This window comes from Crinia signifera, chromosome 1 (genome assembly GCF_055691185.1).
Source record: "Crinia signifera chromosome 1, ASM5569118v1, whole genome shotgun sequence".
Taxonomy (NCBI): Eukaryota; Metazoa; Chordata; class Amphibia; order Anura; family Myobatrachidae; genus Crinia; species Crinia signifera.
The window spans coordinates 203,659,319-203,677,392 of record NC_139217.1 but is presented as its reverse complement, the minus strand read 5'-3'; the positions used below and the strand labels follow the sequence as shown (position 1 = coordinate 203,677,392).

General features: G+C 49.8%; 1 protein-coding gene across 2 annotated transcripts in view; it reads right to left on the bottom strand.

Annotated features, from left to right (window-relative positions):
• ANKLE1 (ankyrin repeat and LEM domain containing 1) overlaps positions 1 to 1,780 on the bottom strand; it is an 84,644-nt gene extending 82,864 nt beyond the window's left edge. For both annotated transcript variants that reach the window (XM_083179197.1, XM_083179198.1), the window contains exon 1: positions 1,548 to 1,780. In XM_083179197.1, the coding sequence (XP_083035323.1) occupies positions 1,548 to 1,600 (53 nt within the window). In that variant the 5' untranslated portion in view covers positions 1,601 to 1,780. The remainder of the gene's footprint in view (positions 1 to 1,547) is intronic.
• Between the last annotated feature and the right edge of the window lie 16,294 nt (positions 1,781 to 18,074).

The following is an 18,074-nucleotide window of genomic DNA, read 5'->3' as shown; positions in this document are numbered from 1 at the left end:
ATCACTTCTGCACACAAGCAGAGGAGAAATGGAATACACCATTAACAATTTCACACACTGCATGCATCATGTTCCCTCAAATTTGGTCATGGATTAAACCACGCAGCACAGGAAAAAAGTTTACATCATACATTCAATGTACTGAATGGTCACATGTTTAGTTTGGGAAAAACAATGTATGAACTAGATCGAATGTCTTTGGGTGGTATTTATCAAGGCTTACAAGCCAATCAGCTTCTTAAGGGCCCTACATACGCAGAGATGTGTGCTCATCAGCGGCAGGCAGCAGCAAGGTCTCCTGCACAGCGCCACCGGGTCTCCTGCAGAGTCTCTGCACTTTGGTGCTAGGCTCGAGCTGCGTGGTCTCCCATGCAGCGTCTCTGGTTCAGAGTTCCCAGCAGCAGCCAGCGCATAGCGGCGCCAATCACCCCTTCACCTTGCGGCAGCCTGTCAAGCCTCAGCCCAGCAGCTCAGAGACAGCAGCGCTTCAGAGAAGCGAAGCATACCTGGGGGCAGTAGTACTCCGGGTGACCATAGGTGTGCGCACATTGAGTGTTAGGGGTGCACATGCACCCCCTAATGCTGTGTCCACCCTTATGAACACCTCCCTGCCGCTAGCAATACCAGCAATACCCTTTTACCAAATACTTTTGTTTTTTTAGAACTGTAATCAATTAAAAGAAGCGCCCATCAGTCAATTATGTTTTGCATTATTAATTCTACTAGACCATTGTCATATCACTAAATACCTGCGTCATTCAAATAGGTTTGTATTTGCATGTACTGTTACTCAGAGTAATTAGAACAGAAATAGGCAGGAGATTATGGTGTGGTGGAGAGACGTTTTATATAGTAGCTAGTGCCAATAGATGATGGTAGAGACGCCTGATTGGTGATGTTAGACACACCCAATAGGTGGTGCTAGACACACCCCTTTGATGGCGCACCCCCTAATAAAATGTGCTGCGCACGCCTATGCGGGTGACTGACCAGGTAACCCAGTAGTGTAGGGTGATTGCAGGCTTCAGGCAGCTTCAGTGTTCGCTCAGAAGCCCCTGCTCATCTGCCCGTGGCCACACACATGGGAGAGGAGCAGGAGCTTTCTGAGTGACTGTTCTCAATTGTACAGCCCGTCTATTCTGAATCTCTGACAGATTCAGAACGGCGGGTGCGCGCATGTAAATCGCTGTGGGGGCTATATACACAGTGAGTTACATGCATTTTCAGGCATTTTCTGAGCAATTTAGTAAAATCGCTCAGAAAATGCCTGAAAATTGTGCTGTGTGTGGGGCCCATTAGACAAAAACTTTGACAAATCCCCCCCCCCCCCCGCCAAAAAAAACATATATATTTACATATATTGTGTATTCAAATTAATTAATTGTAACATTGTTGTATGTGTCAGCTCGTTTGACTGTACTGCTGTGTCTGCGTTTTGTTATTAAAAGGATTATACACTGTAATATTATTCTGTTATAGACGTCCCATAAATGATATCACCAGGTAGCTGCTCTGCTCATTGTCACAGCTAAGCATGTCTCACTTACTGTGCATCTTCATTCTCCACCGCCTCACATAGCTTGTGTGCCAGAGCCGCCATCCCCCGGCTGGACAGAGACCGCAGAACGTGAGTGGCTAGATGGGTGCCAGGGGAGGGCACACTCGGGGTGGCATGGTGCGGGTGATATCATGTACACACTAGACTTGTCCCAAGATAAATGACGTAGTAGCGTCTGTCGATTCAAACTTCCCTCCTTGGCGTCATATTCAACAGCGTCCCTCCCTCCTCCATCCCCGCCCATGCTGCCGCCCACTCCGGTCCCTGGCACGCCCCCACTGCATCATCATCGTCATCATTCCTCCGTAGGCCGGAACTGAGGCTTCGGGTTTTCGTACTCTGACACCCCGGTTGCCGCATGCACAGTTGAGAAAACTCAATTAGCAGTGACAAAAGCTCAAGTTGCAGAATGCAGATATCTGTCCAACTCTACATGAGTGACTACAGCTTATTATTCTGTGGACGTTATGCGTTGTAATGTCTTAAGGATAAACGCATTTAAACATTTCTGGCACTGCAGCTATCTACTGTACTGTATCTTTGTTTAGCAAACACTTCGCGAAGGGGCTTGCTGTGCACTGAAGACTACAATCTAGGGCAGAGGTTCCCAAACTGTGTGCCGTGGCACCCTGGGGTGCCTTGAGATACTTGCAGGGGTGCAGGGACTATGTAAAAACCGGACCGGACTAAACCCCGGACTCCCGGACAGGACATCAAAATCTGCAGTCCGGAGCTTGTAGGGTCCGGTCCGGGGGGTGTCCTGTCCAGGGGTGTCTTGTCCGGGGGGGGGGTCCCTGTGATAGCTATCACCAGGGACATGGGGGAGGGGAGATTACAGCCTCCCCGGGTGGTCTGGACCGTCCGGTTTTTGCTACATGCCCGGACCATACAGGCAGGGAGGCTTTATTCTACCCCCCCTCCTCTACCTGGTGACAGGCAGCCCCCCCCGGACAGGGCACCCCCCGGCCCGGAGGCTACAAGCTACAAAATGCAGAGTTTGATGTCCGGTCCGGAGGTTTTGTGTTGGTCCGGTTTTCACCCATACCCAGGGGTGCCTCAGGGTGGTGATCCAAGAGTATTTCAAATTCAAATTGGTCAGTATAATAAGTAAAACTATTGTTTGGGGCCAGTCTTCTGATTATAAAATATGTGTACAAACAGAAGCTAATCCCATCCCTCACTACATAATTTACCCTAAGGATGACATTTAAACACCATTTACTTAATTTAATATATTTTTTCCAAATTTCTCAATAAAAACCTTTTGGGGTGCCATAAATAAAATTCTGATACTCTAGGGGGCAGTGAGTCAAAAAAGTTTGGGAACCACTGATCTAGGGGGTATATTTACTAAAATGTGGATTTTTTGAAGTGGAGATATTGCTCATATTAACCAAATTTTAGAATTCTAGAAGTCTCTAGTTTCATTTTAAGTAGAATCTGATTGGTTGTTATTCAGGGCCAGTGCTAGGGTGTTCGGTGCCCTCCTTCAAACTATAAATTTGCGCCCTCCCGTACTTTAGAAAGAGACCGCAAGTACAGAATGTGGACGCTGAAGAAAAAACTATATAATGCCCGTAGTGGTAGTGCCACATCATGTGCCCAGTAGCAGCTGTGTAGTAACTATACATTTTGGTTCCCTGTGCCAGAAAAGTAATTAGGTCCCTGTACCTCCCGCCAATGAAACATACACACACACCGAATACAGGGACAGTGCGAACTGGAGGTGCGCAGCAAAAATTTAGGGCAAAGGAGCGTGTCCGCATAATAGTACCATATCAGCTTACACCACACAGTAGTGTTTGTTATTCACATTACACCACACATGTGACGCTTATGCACATTATGTCAACTAAAGCTCCTTATGCACACTGCATTAGGTAGAGACTTTTAGACATGCTGTGCCAGGTAGAGCTCTTAGGGCCTTATTCTAGTTTACTCTTTCTGATAAAATCCTTCTTAAGCTGTGTACACATGGGGCGATAGGGGCTGAAATCGCTGGAAATAGGGTTGCTGGCGACCATATTGCCAGTGATTGGAGTGCGCACCAGCGATAAATCGCCATGTGCGCGTTCCCTTTTGTAGCCCCCTTATGATCGCTGGTCGCAGGAGCTGATTACCTCTGCGGCTCCCCCAGCAGAGGTTCCCTTTCATCAGCGACATCTCTGGTCGCTGATGAAAAGGAGAAACTGAGCAATATATTGCTCAGCCATATATTGCTAGCAATATATGGCTGAGCAATATATCTCCCCCGTGTGTATGGGGCTTTAGATGGACAAAACCATGTGCACTGCAGGTGGAGCAGATGTTACTTGTGCAGAGAGAATTAGATTTGGGTGGGGTTTTACTTCAAAATGAGATCTATATTGCAGTGTAAAAATAAAGCAGTCCGTATTTACCCTGCACAGAAACAAAATAACTCACCCAAATCTAATTCTCGCTGCACAAGTTACATCTGCCCCACCTGCAGTGCACATGGTTTTGTCCATCTAAGAAGGATCTTGTCAGAAAGAGTGAACTAGAATAAGGCCCTTAGAGACCCAGCGCTCAATAGAACTTCTATAGAAATACTGCACCAGCACTAAGCACACCATAATGCCCATTATTCATTGTCACACACCATAATGCCTATTACACTTTATGCCGCACATCGTAATGCCCATGACACATAATGTCACCGTAATATTATACCACACACCATAATGGCCATTACACATTATGCCGCACACACTGTAATGACTATTATAGTGTTCCCTCTAGGATATTTTGAGGGCAGGGCGCCGCTGCACGGGGGCAGCACAATGGAGGCGGACCGGGCCCACCGACGTCATCGTTGTAGGCGGTCCCGGGCCGCCGACGTCACCAAAGGGGGCGTGCCCGGGCCGCGACGTCACTAAAGGGGGCGTGCTTGTGCCGCCGCGTCACTAAAGGGGGCGTGCCTGGGCCGCTGCGTCACTAAAGCAGGCGTGCCCGGCTGCCTCCGTCGTGCAAGGGGGAGGACCTGGCCCCGCCGAAGTCCCTGAGCTGCCGGGGAAGCCTAGCGCCGCCGAGTTTGCGGTGCCTGGAGCTTCCCCTGGCACACCATTAAGTCAGGCAGCAGGCTCTTTTAGCGGGGCGCTGCTGGAGGGGCAGGGCGCATTTTGCCCTTTAGAAATCGGGAAAACAGCCTAGCGCAGTGATTTTCAACCTTTTTACCTTGCGGCACACTAAATACGATTTTAAAATTGCCAAGGCACACCATGAGATCCCCACAGGGAAAACCACATTGGCCCCCACAGGAAAAAAACAAACCTATTGGCCCCCATATAAAAGAAATCACACTGGTCCCCACAGGTAACATTAAAATACATTGCTCTTTACATGAAAAGAAGAGACTAGTAAATAACAGTTGAACTGGTGGGAGCTGTAAACTGGTTTGGGCATCTCTAGATCTGGGGGCACACTTGAGAAAAGCTCAAGGCACACTAGTGTGCCACGGCACAGTGGTTGAAAAACACTGGCCTAGCAGGAACACTATATTAGACATGCCACACACCGTTATACCCATTACATATTATGCCACATAAGTTCAGCTTATCTACATACTCATTGCCAGGAGTTACATGCTCATTGCCATAGATTACTTGCTCCTTTCCAGGGGCTTTATGATTTGTACATGCTAGTTGCTTTGGTGGTTTACATGCTCGTTGCCAGGGGAGTTACATTCCTGGGGATGCAGGTGCACAGTATGCCAGTGCTTCTGGAATCAGCACCTCCTGGTAGCACTAGGCACCCTGACAGAGGTGCAGGAGGCACTCAAACGCCTCACTCCTCTATTGTGGCGGACATTTCTATAGGGGAAAACGCAGGATTTTCAGAGGGGGGGAGGTTCCCATAATAAACACATAGCATACCTGGGACGTCAGTCAAAAGAGGGTGTGGTCACTCAAAAGGGGGGGTCTACGTGTAGTGTACCACACCACATACCCCTTATACACAATATACAGCACAATAGTAGGGCATACTACCTAGTACTCGTGCCCCTTACACATTATAAAATAAGGCACGAGCTGGCGACAGGGTGGGGCTTAAAATTGAGTACAGGACGAGGTACAGGATGGGGAACAAGCTGGTGGATAGGCAAGACGAGGGACAGGATGGATTGCAGACTGGGGCATAGGATGGGAATAGGTATGGTACGGATAGTATGAAGCACAGGCTGGGGCACAGGTAGGGTGAGACACAGGCTGGAGCACAGGTAGGGTGAGGCATTGGATGGGGCCCAGGTAGGGTGAGGTGCAGGCTGCCAGGGGTAGGGTAGGGACAGAGCAGAGAGCACAGGGAGAGGACCGATGTGATGGCCTCAGGACAGAGGGACAGAACAGAGGCTTTGCAGACAGGAGTAACAGGAATAAGACAGATGTAATAGCCCCAGGTCAATAGGACAGATACAGAACAGAGGGGTCACGATTGACAGGGAGAGGACAAAGGTAATGGCCCCAGGACCGGATAGAGGGGTTAGGGGGGACAGGAGTGACTATGTGTTGGAGACATTTTACAAGGAAAGAAATCAGGCGCTATGACAGTAGCTGTAGTTCTAGGTAAAGCAGCTGCTCAAAATGGGAGGGGGGGTAGTCAATCCCCACCTAAGGAAAAAATACACACAACCAATCGCACACAAGGCATGTGAGTAGCGCTTAATGAATTAAACCAGTTTGATGGAAAAATAGTAATAGCTTTTACTGAAAATAAGGATAAAAACAAATATATAAGCAATATACACAGAAAGAGACACAATATTATTAATACATATTTAGAAACTATTGTTAAAATCACGCCACAGGAAGATGGATGGAGTGTGGAAATGGCCCAGGGGAACAGGGGGATAAGAAGGTACAGTGGGTCACAGGTAAGTGCACTTTACCGGTTGTTGAGTGACCTTTTGGTCCAAAGAAGTCCACTTTTTTGACAAGCGATATTTGTCCTCACTAGATATAATGTTGGTCGTTGGAGGAAAGGAACCATAGGCTTCCGCTTTTTGCTGGTATTTTGCCCTAGTGGTCTATGTTGGGCTATAGCCACCAGGGTAGTCCAGAATGTGGTGTCCGCCAAAAGTATGAATTATCGCTGAGAATAGGCTTCTGTTCACAGTGTCCTCCCACCGTGCTGGTTGGATGGTATATGCCACTGGGGGGGCTCAGGGAGCAGTGTCCGCCACAATGTTGGAGTTTTTTAGCAAGGGGTACCTAGTATCCAGCTGTCCTATCGCTATAGAGGCTGTTAGCATGGTTGGCTCGATGCATCTCCATGGAGACGCTTTCAGCCAATCAGGGCTGAGCTATGCATTTCCATGGAAGTGGATCGTGCCAACCTCAAATAGGGTTAAAATCTTCACTATTTAGCGAGCCTTAGTGAATCAGGGCCAAATGTTTATTTGCAAGCCTTTTGGGTGCCACATACTCCCCCACACATTCAGCAGTTTCTTAGGGGATCCCTGGAATAAACTAGATTGTGTCCTTAGCATTGATGAGCTTATAGATAGTTTTAGGCATCACACAAGTCAGGTTTAACTCCCTACATCTGTTGCTCCCTCACAAACTTCGACACCTCTAAGTAGAACTATGGAGTGGTCCAGTTGTAAGTTATGAAGCTGTCCCACTAGTCCCAGCAAAGGGCCCTCCAATGGGGTAGGAGAAAGAAATAGGACATGAATTCCCTGCAGAGTCATTATCATTCTCAAAGTCCTGTCCATACATGTAGATTCAAAGAAGGCTCCAAGCATGGTGGGCAAATATGGTATTCCCTTGCCGCCTTTGATGGGCTCCCTGAACATAACTTCCCACTTAACTCTTTCCATTTTGGAACCCACGGATGAAGTGAATCACTGCTCTTGTGATGGCCTTGCAGACTATAACCAGGAGTGGCCAGGCTTGTGCAGTGCACTGCAGAATGGGAAGGATCTTGTTCCAGAGAACAAATTATTTTCCTTTGATGGTAAATTCTCTGAGGCTCTACAGTGCAATTTTCTGTAGCAAAATTGGACTGTTGCAAGTATTTCATCCCAGCACCTCAGCGCTGTGCTTTTACCCAAAATGTGAGTTTTGATCTGATGGCAATGCAGTGGAATGCAGCAGAATATTAGAGGTGCCACTGTTTATAGAGCAAGCCTCTTACTTCCTGCAGTTGACCTTTGCCCCTGAAGCTCATCCAAAGTTTTTGCAGATCTGGACAAGTACTGTCATCCAAATCCCAGTCTGTGCAGAAGACAGTGATGACAACTACCACTTTCTGGTTCTGTCCTGAACCTGGTGCTGTGATCTCTCTGATATTTTGATTTTGTCTGTTGCATATAGCCAGGAGCTCTATAACACAAACAAAAAGAAAAATTAAAAGAGGGCATCACTTATATGATAACATATTGCAGTGGTAGAACATTTTGGTCCTAACTCACTGGAACAAGCTCTTTAGGCAATCACCTTCTTTAACCATGGGACTTGTAACCATGGCACTTGAGCTTGTTGAGCTGCTCAGTCAGGCACATTTAACAAAACTCTCAAAAGATCCTCGATGTTTGTGTAGAGAACCAGAATATTGCCTCCCTGAGATCACCTTTGCCCTCCCCTTAGGTAATCCACATGTGTGTAGCCATAGGCATGTGCACAGGGTCTGCCAGGTGTGCACAGGCACACCTTTATGCAGTGCACACCCTAATGTTCACACCCATGTCCTTGTGTGGAGCACCGTGCCACTGCTTCATCCTGGGCCATCGCTCAGTATATGTCATTGACATGCTGCTGCTAGCAGCTATCTGAGAGGCCAGCTCTGGGGGATGGACTGCATCACTCCTCTCCTCCTACCTGCTGTTCAAGCCCAGCATCTAGCCCTGACCTTACTATACTTCCATGTCCTGCCTTTCTCCCAGGCACTGAGGGAAGGCCAGTGCTCCTGCCAAGATCTACTTCAGGCTCCTCCTCTCTTGTCTACCGTGGTTGCCTGCACACAGCCAGGGCTCCCACAGAACCTGTCAGACACCATGCTTCCCCACAGCACAGCCACAGTATTTTAATAAAAAGTCAGTCCGCCCAGCCTTGCTAATATTAATTATCTGTTGGGCCGAGTACCCAAACATCTCTCCTGAGCAAGGCGGGGAAGCCCATGGAGGGGTGCTGGATGACTGCCCAACAGTCAGAATTCAGACAGTCAGTACTCCAACATTGGAATCCCGACTGTTTAAATGCCCAAACAGTCGTGATCTAAACTGACAGGGGCTATTCTTCCTTGCAGGATTCCGATTCTGGTATACTGACCATCGGAATCCTGACTGTTGGCTCATCATACCATACCCCATGGAGGCAAGCACTAATTGCTAATATTATTATGAGGAATGTAGCGTGTAAAAGTAAAGTCTAGCATATAGGGAGATGCAGTGTAGCGTGTAGTGTAGTGGAATAGTGCAGCATATAGGATAATGTAGTGTAACATTTAGTGTAGTGGTACTGTATAGTGCAGCAAGTAGTGATGTAGTGCAGGGTCCAGGTGACTAAAATTATTGATTCTAGAGCTGGTGCCGCATTTCAAATGGCTGAGGGCTACCGGAGGCCCTGTAGCTGAAGCAACATAGTTGCAGGGGGTACACGCATGGTGTCTTCCCTCTGAAGGGTGACAGGCTAGTCAGTGCTTCATGGACGGCCAGTGGCCAGCAGCACCGGCCCAGAGTGGTGAGTTCACTGGGGGCATTAATTGTGAAGGACACTGGTGGGGGCATTAATTGTAAAGGGCACTGCTAGAGCATTATGTACAAGAGGCATTACAGTGTTTGGCATAATGTGTAATGGGCATTAAAGTATGTGGCATAGGGGGAAATTTACTAAGATGAATTCGTAAAAAATAGGTGTATTCGTATGCAGAAATACACCTATTTTTTACACATTCGTATTTTCGGGATTTACCAACGAATGTCTACACCATCAATAGGATACGACAGGAATCACCATTCAAAAGAATGGTGGTTCCTGATTTACTAAGCGGCCGCTAATTGGTGTGAAACAGCCACAAATATACGGCAGGAAAATACACTTTATTTTCCTGTCGTATTTGGCAGAAGACTGCACGGATCTGACTGGCTGCAATGTGTAAAAAAATAGAAAAATAAATAAATAAAAAACCGGTGTGGGGTCCCCCCCACAGCTGTAACCAGCACCAGGCTGACAGAGCCGGGGCCGGTAATTAAAAATCAGAGAACCCGACAAATAGGGGTTCCCCAATTTTTAACAACCAGCCCCAGGCTCCAGGTCCGGGGCTGGTTCCCAAAATATGGGGGACAAAATGAGTAGGGGTCCCCCGTATTTTAAGAACCAGCCCCAGGCCAAACCAGCCAGCAGGGTAATGCCACAGCTGGGGGGAGACTTTTTATACAAGTCCCCCCAGCCAAAGCATTAACCCCCTGACCGGTCAGCCTGGCCAGGGGCCCAGGGGGAGTGGGGACCCCCCAATAAAGGGGTCCCCCCCTCCAGGACTTACCTGACCAGGCTGAAGCCTGGTGCTGTCCCCGGTGGCCCTGGAGTGGTGGCCACCGGGCTGATTTGAGTGTAAAAAGTTCCAGCATGCAGGGCATTAAAGGGTCCGCTGGCACTTGTAGTTCTACAGTAAAATAAATAGTTAAATAAACACACACTGACAACACAGAAAAATAAAAGTTTAATACATACATTACACACACATAGTGATACTTACCTATCTTGAGCCCATAGGTAAGTCCCGGGGTCCGGGATTCCAGGGCTGCTGAGTCGGGGGTCCGGAGCTCCAGGGCTTCAGAGTCCAGGGCTCCAGGGTTTCAGAGTCCAGGGCTCCAGGGCTTCAGGATCCGATGAAATCCATAGGGGGAACCTGTGGAAGGAAATCCTACTCACCAGGTCCTGTGGCGAAGATCCCGTCATCTTCTCTGTCTCCACCGTAGTCCACCACATCAGCCGCCGGTACTCCGCTCACGGACTGAGAGGCGCAGAGATCTTTCATCTTCCGTGCCTCTCCTCTGAATGATTCTATTGGCCGCCTAGCGGCCAATCAGGAGCCGAGAAAGTCAGGCCCTTTAATGCCCCGCATGCCCCGCATGCTGGGACTTGTGGTTCTCCAAGTCCCAGCTTGCAGGGGAGGCTTGCTGGGACTCATAGTTCCACAGTAAAAAACAATAGTTTTTTATTCTATTTTTTACACTCAAATCAGCCCGGTGGCCACCACTCCAGGGCCACCGGGGACAGCACCAGGCTTCAGCCTGGTCAGGTAAGTCCTGGAGGGGGGGACCCCGTTATTGGGGGGGTCCCCACTCTCCCAGGGCCCCTGGCCAGGCTGACCGGTCAGGGGGTTAATGCTTTGGCCGGGGGGACTTGTATAAAAAGTCTCCCCCCGGCTGTGGCATTACCCTGCTGGCTGGTTTGGCCTGGGGCTGGATCTTAAAATACGGGGGACCCCTACTCATTTTGTCCCCCGTATTTTGGGAATCAGCCCCGGACCTGGAGCCTGGGGCTGGTTGTTAAAAACCCCGGCTCTTTCAGCCTGATGCTGGTTACGGCTGTGGGGGGGATCCCACACCGTTTTTTAAAATTTATTTATTTTTCAATTTTTATTTACACTCTGCAGCCTGCACGGATCTGACTGATCCGTGCAGACTGCCTACACTAATTCGTTTTAGCGGCCGTATATACGGCCAGCTAATACGAATTAATACGACATCGGAGGGTTACAAAGCAGTGGTATTTGACTGCTTTGTAAATTCCCCTCCGGAACACGACTTTGCATACGACGTATGCAGTCGTATTCATTCGTATCAAGAATACGAATACAATTTTTTGTATTCGTATTCTTAGTAAATTTCCCCCATAATGTGTAACGTGCATTACGGTGTGACATAAAGGCCCTCATTCTGGTTGACTCGGCCAGCTGCAAAGCTGAGTCCCAGAAATCTGCCCCACAGAATCACCCCCCCCCCCCTCCGCCGCCGTATCCCCTGGCACTCATGCAAAGGGATGGGTCATGAAGACACATCCGGTACTTGTGTATTTTGGCGGCGCCCGTCGTGGGCATCGTGTGCCTTAACTTTAAGGCACAGGACGCGACGCGATGGACCCGATTTCTCCATAGGCTTCAATGTTAAAATATTTTTAACATTGAACCCGATGGAGAAATCGGGTCCATCGCGTCGCGTCCTGTGCCTTAAAGTTAAGGCACACGACGCGACCGACGCGACCGACACGATTTCTCCATAGGCTTCAATGTTAAAATATTTTTAACATTGAAATACTGTCGGTCGCGTCGGACTTGTGCCATTATAATGGCACAAGATCAAATGTAGTTGTTAAAATCCATCTAACATAGGAAACAATGGGAAATGGGCCAATATGGCCCATTTCTCATTGTATATGGCCCCGTCATGTCCAAATATAAATGCCCCCCATTGTCAGCGACACCCCAGTATTGACGCCAACCCGAAGCGTGGCGAGCGCAGCGAGCCCGCGAGGGGCGGCGGTACGCGTCCTACGACCTTTTCATACCCCTACTATCCACGTCGGCGTGGAGTTGAGAATAGAATAGTGTGGCGAGCGCAGCGAGCCACCGAGCCCGAAGCGTGGCGAGCGCAGCGAGCCCCGCGAGGGGACGCGGATACCTTCACAGGTATCCGCGTCCCCACGCGGGCTTCACAGGTGTCCGTGGCCACGCGGACACCTGTGAAGTCCGCGAAGGGACGCGTTTACCTGTGAAGGTATCCGCGTCCCCTCGCGGGGCTCGCTGCGCTCGCCACGCTTCGGGCTCGGTGGCTCGCTGCGCTCGCCACACTATTCTATTCTCAACTCCACGCCGACGTGGATAGTAGGGGTATGAAAAGGTCGGAGGACGCGCACCGCCGCCGCTCGCCACGCTTCGGGTTGACGTCAATACTGGGGTGCCGCTCACAATGGGGGGGCAGTTATATTTGGACATGACGGGGACATATACAATGAAAAATGGGCCATATTGGCCCATTTCCCATTTTATTCCATGTAAAATGGACTTTATCAAGTCCATCTTATCTTGTGCCATTATAATGGCACAAGACCGACGCGACCGACACGATTTCAATGTTAAAATATTTTAACATTGAAGCCTATGGAGAAATCGGGTCCATCGCGTCGGTCGCGTCGTGTGCCATGTTAATGCACACGACGCGACGCGATGGACGCGATGGACCCGATTTTTCACACACGATGGACGCGATCCTCATCGTGGGCGCCGCCAAAATACACAAGTACCACACATCCCCTCGCATGTGAACACTGCTGGAGAAATAATTCAAATGATTTCTTCAGGGCTCACAAATATAAGTCAGTGGAGACTGACTTATATTTGTGGGCTTCTAGCCGAAGGCAGGGCAGGCAGCTGACGTCATGTGGAATCAGCCACCCTCTCCCGGCATACCATCTCCCGCTCGCACTCCCATGGGAACACCCAGCGTTTTCTTGGGGACGCCCATGAAATGTTGGGTGTTCCATGAGCGCAACCCGAGTCCTCCGCCCCACGCCCACAGCACAAGGCGAACATGCAAACCGACCGATGACATTGCATATCGCCGTGGCCTTGCAGTGGACCTGCACATGCGCACAAAAGACCTTGCGCACGCGTGGACCAACAGCCATCAGAACGGGGCCAAATTCGGCCCCGTCCAAACAAATAAGAATGATCCCCAAAGTGTATTATGGGCATTATGGGGCATGACAATGTGTAATGGACATTATGGTATGTGGTATAATGTGTAATGGCAGTGTGTCTAAGTGGTGTACCTGGCATAGTGTGTCTAACGAGCTCTACCTGGCGTAGTGTGCACAGGGGCGGATTGGGAATTAAAACCAGCCCGGGAAATATATTGAGGCAGCCCTGAGGGGGGGGGCTGTTGCGCGCCGAAGGCGCGCCCGCATTTTTTGTGGGTGTGACCTAGCAATGTGGGGGTGTGGCCTATTTCAATGAGGCCACGCCCCATTTTGACGCTGTGGGGCCATGGCTATTGGCTCTCTGAGCTGCTGGCTATGTCCCCAGACCCTCAGGCTGCAGATGGGAGGGGGGACTCAGGGTGGCATAGAATGCTAGGAGGGGAGATGCAGGGTGGCTGAGTACAAAGGGAGGGAGACGTACTCTGGGTGGCATAGGATGCAGATTGTGAGGGGGACATAGTGGCACAGGATGCAGTGTAGGAGGGGGAACGCAGAGTGACAGAGGATGCAGGGAGGGGAGTCGCAAAGTGGTGGAGGATGCAGGGAGGGGAGACGCAGAGTGGCGTTGGTTGCATGGTGGCAGAGGATACAGGGAGGGGGGACGCAGGGTGGCATAGGATGTAGTGTGACAGAGTGGAGGTGCAGAGTGGCATAAGATGTGGGGTGGAGAAGGATTCAGGTAGGGACAGGGGAAGCAGGGTGGCGGAGGAAGCAGGGTGGGAGGGGGTATGCAGGGTGGCGTATGTGTATATATATATATTGTGTATATATATATACATCTATATATACACACACACATATATATACATACATATATGTATATATATATATATATATATATATATATTTTTTTTATAATATAGTCTATTATACCTGGATACTGGATTATACCTAGATCAGTGCCTCAGTCAGCGCGCTATCAGCACGTCATCTGATCCCCTACATACACACGCTGACGCTCTTATACATACATACACTAACGCTCATACATACATACAGACACACGCTGACGCTCTTATACATAAATACACTAACGCTCATACATACATGCACTAACGCTCTTATACATACATACACTAACGCTCATACATACATACATACATACATACATACATGCACTGACGCTCTTATACATACATACATACACTGACACTCTAATACATACATACATACATACATACAATGACGCTGTCATTCATACATACATACACTGATGCTGTCATTCATACATACATACACTGACGCTGTCATTCATACATACATACACTGACGCTGTCATTCATACATACATACACTGATGCTGTCATTCATACATACATACACTGACGCTGTCATTCATACATACATACACCGACGCTGTCATTCATACATACATACACCGACGCTGTCATTCATACATACATACACCGACGCTGTCATTCATACATACATACACCGACGCTGTCATTCATACATACATACACCGACGCTGTCATTCATACATACATACACTGACGCTGTCATTCATACATACATACACTGACGCTGTCATTCATACATACATACATACACTGACGCTGTCATTCATACATACATACACTGATGCTGTCATTCATACATACATACACCGACGCTGTCTTTCATACATACATACACCGACGCTGTCTTTCATACATACATACACCGACGCTGTCATTCATACATACATACACTGACGCTGTCATTCATACATACATACACTGACGCTGTCATTCATACATACATACACTGACGCTGTCATTCATACATACATACACCGACGCTGTCATTCATACATACATACACCGACGCTGTCATTCATACATACACCGACGCTGTCATTCATACATACATACACTGACGCTGTCATTCATACATACATACACTGACGCTGTCATTCATACATACATACACTGACACTGTCATTCATACATACATACACTGACGCTGTCATTCATACATACATACACCGACGCTGTCATTCATACATACATACACTGACGCTGGAAGGCACCCAGGGCAGATTGCATATTTCGACGAGTGCCGGTTCGACATCCAAATATATATATATATATATATATACTAGGTGATTCATCGCGCCCTACGGGCGCTCTTCACACCGTCGTAAGGGGCTGCGCCCCCTTAATTTGTATATGAGAAATATGGTTTGTATATGAGAAATATGGTTAGAATTGTATGAAAGATGCCCTGTATTGCAACTTAGGTGTCCGCGAATCGCGGGAGGGGGGGTCGCGGAGGGTGCCGCGAATTGCAGGAGGGGGGGTCGCGGGGGGTGCCGCGAATTGCAGGAGGGGGGGTTGTGGGGGGATGGATGCTGCGAATCGTGGGAGGGGAGGGATTGCAGAGAATCGCGGGAGGGGGGTCGCGGGGTGGGTTGCCGCAAATCGCGGAAGGGGGGTTACGGGGGCGGGGGTTGCGGCGAATCATGGTAGGGGGGGTCGCGGGGGGTGTGCCGTGAATCACGGGAGGGGGGGTCACGGGGTGGGGTGCCGAGAATCGCGGGGGGGTGTGTGTGTGCCGTGAATCGCGGGAGTGGGGGTTGCGGGGGGGGGTGGGGGGGTGTGACGCGAATCGCCACAAGAAAAAATCAACACAGAAAGGTCAACACATGTAAATGTTGACATAAGTGTGGCACTTCATTGGTGTCCATGTCGACACATGAGAATGAATATGAAAACATTCAAAAAATGAAAAAAAAAAATTTAAAAACTCATGTCAACCTTTTTCATTGTCGACCATAGCCATGTCAGTGTTTTCCATGTGCAATTTAATTCTGGAGCTGCTGCGAATCGCGGGGGGGTGCCGCGAATTGCGGGAGGGGGGGTCGCGGGGGTGGGTGCCGCAAATCGCGGGAGGGGGGGGTTACGGGGCGGGGGTTGCGGCGAATCATGGGAGGGGGGGTCGCGGGGGTGTGCCGTGAATCACGGGAGGGGAAGTCACGGGGTGGGGTGCCGAGAATCGCGGGGGAGGTGTGTGTGTGTGCGCCGTGAATCGCGGGAGTGGGGGTTGTGGGGGGTGGGGGGGTGTGACGCAAATCGCCACAAGAAAAAATCAACACAGAAAGGTCAACACATGTAAATGTTGACATAAGTGTGGCACTTCATTGGTGTCCATGTCGACACATGAGAATGAATATGAAAATATTCAAAAAATGAAAAAAAAAAACTTCAAAAACTCATGTCTACCTTTTTCATTGTCGACCATAGCCATGTCAGTGTTTTCCATGTGCAATTTAATTCTGGGGGTGCCGCGAATTGCGGGAGGGGGGGGTCGCGGGGTTGGGTGCCGCGAATCACGGGAGGGCGGGGTTTACAGGGGTTCCGGTGGGGGGTTGCCGGGAATTGCGGGAGGTGGGGGGTCACGGGGGGTGCCGCGAATCGCGGGAGGGGGGTTGCGGGGGTGTGTGACGCGAAGCGCCACAAGAAAAAATCAACACAGAAAGGTCAACACATGTAAATGTTGACATAAGTGTGCCACTTCATTGGTGTCCATGTTGACACATGACAATGAATATAAAAACATTCAAAAAATGAAATAAATCTTCAAAAACTCATGTCAACCTTTTTCATTGTCGACCATAGCCGTGCCAGTGTTTTGCATGTGCCATTTAATCCTGGGGCTGCCGCGAATCGCGGGGGGTGCCGCGATTTGCGGATGGGGGGGTTGCGGGGGGTGGGTGCCGCGAATCGCGGGAGAGCGGGGTTCATGGGGGTTCCGGTGGGGGGTTGCCGCGAATTGCGGGAGGGGGGGGGGGTCGCGGGGGGGTGCCGGGGTGCCGCGAATCGCCACAAGAAAAAAATCAACACAGAAAGGTCAACACATGTAAATGTTGACATAAGTGTGGCACTTCATTGGTGTCTATGTCGACACATGAGAATGAATATGAAAATATTCAAAAAATGACAAAAAAACTTCAAAAACTCATGTCAACCTTTTTCATTGTCGACCATAGCCATGTCAGTGTTTTCCATGTGCAATTTAATTCTGGAGCTGCCGCGAATCACGGGGGGGTGCCGCGAATTGCAGGAGGGGGGGTCGCGGGGGTGGGTGCCGCTAATCGCGGGAGGGCAGGTTCACAGGGGTTCCGGTGGGGGGTTGCCGCGAATTGCGGGAGGTGGGGGGTCACGGGGGTGCCGCGAATCGCGGGAGGGGGGTTGCGGGGGGTGTGACGCGAATCGCCACAAGAAAAAATCAACACAGAAAGGTCAACACATGTAAATGTTGACATAAGTGTGGCACTTCATTGGTGTCCATGTCAACACATGACAATGAATATGAAAAAATTTAAAAAATTAAAAATAAATCTTCAAAAACTCATGTCAACCTTTTCCATTGTCGACCATAGCCATGTCAGTGTTTTGCATGTGCCATTTAATCCTGGGGCTGCTGCGAATTGCGGGGGGGTGCCGCGAATCGCAGGAGGGGGGTCGCAGGGGGGTGCCACCAATCGTGCAAGGGGGGGTCGCGGGGGGGTTCTTTTTGCCGCGAATCGCGGGAGGGAGGTCGCGGGGGGGGTGTTTTTTCCATGAATCTGGGGGGGGGGTCACGGGGGAGGGTTTGCCGCGATTCGCGGGAGGGGGGGGTCGCGGGGTGGTGGTTATGCCGCGAATTGCGGGAGGGGTCGTGGGGGGGTTCTTTTTGCAGCGAATCGCGGGAGGGGGGGGTCGCGGGGGTGTTTTTGCTGCGAATCGCGGTAGGGGGGGTCGCAGGGGAGCGGGTGTTTTTGCTGCGAATCGCGGGAGGGGGGGGGGCGCGCGGGGGGGGGGGAGGTTTTGACGCAA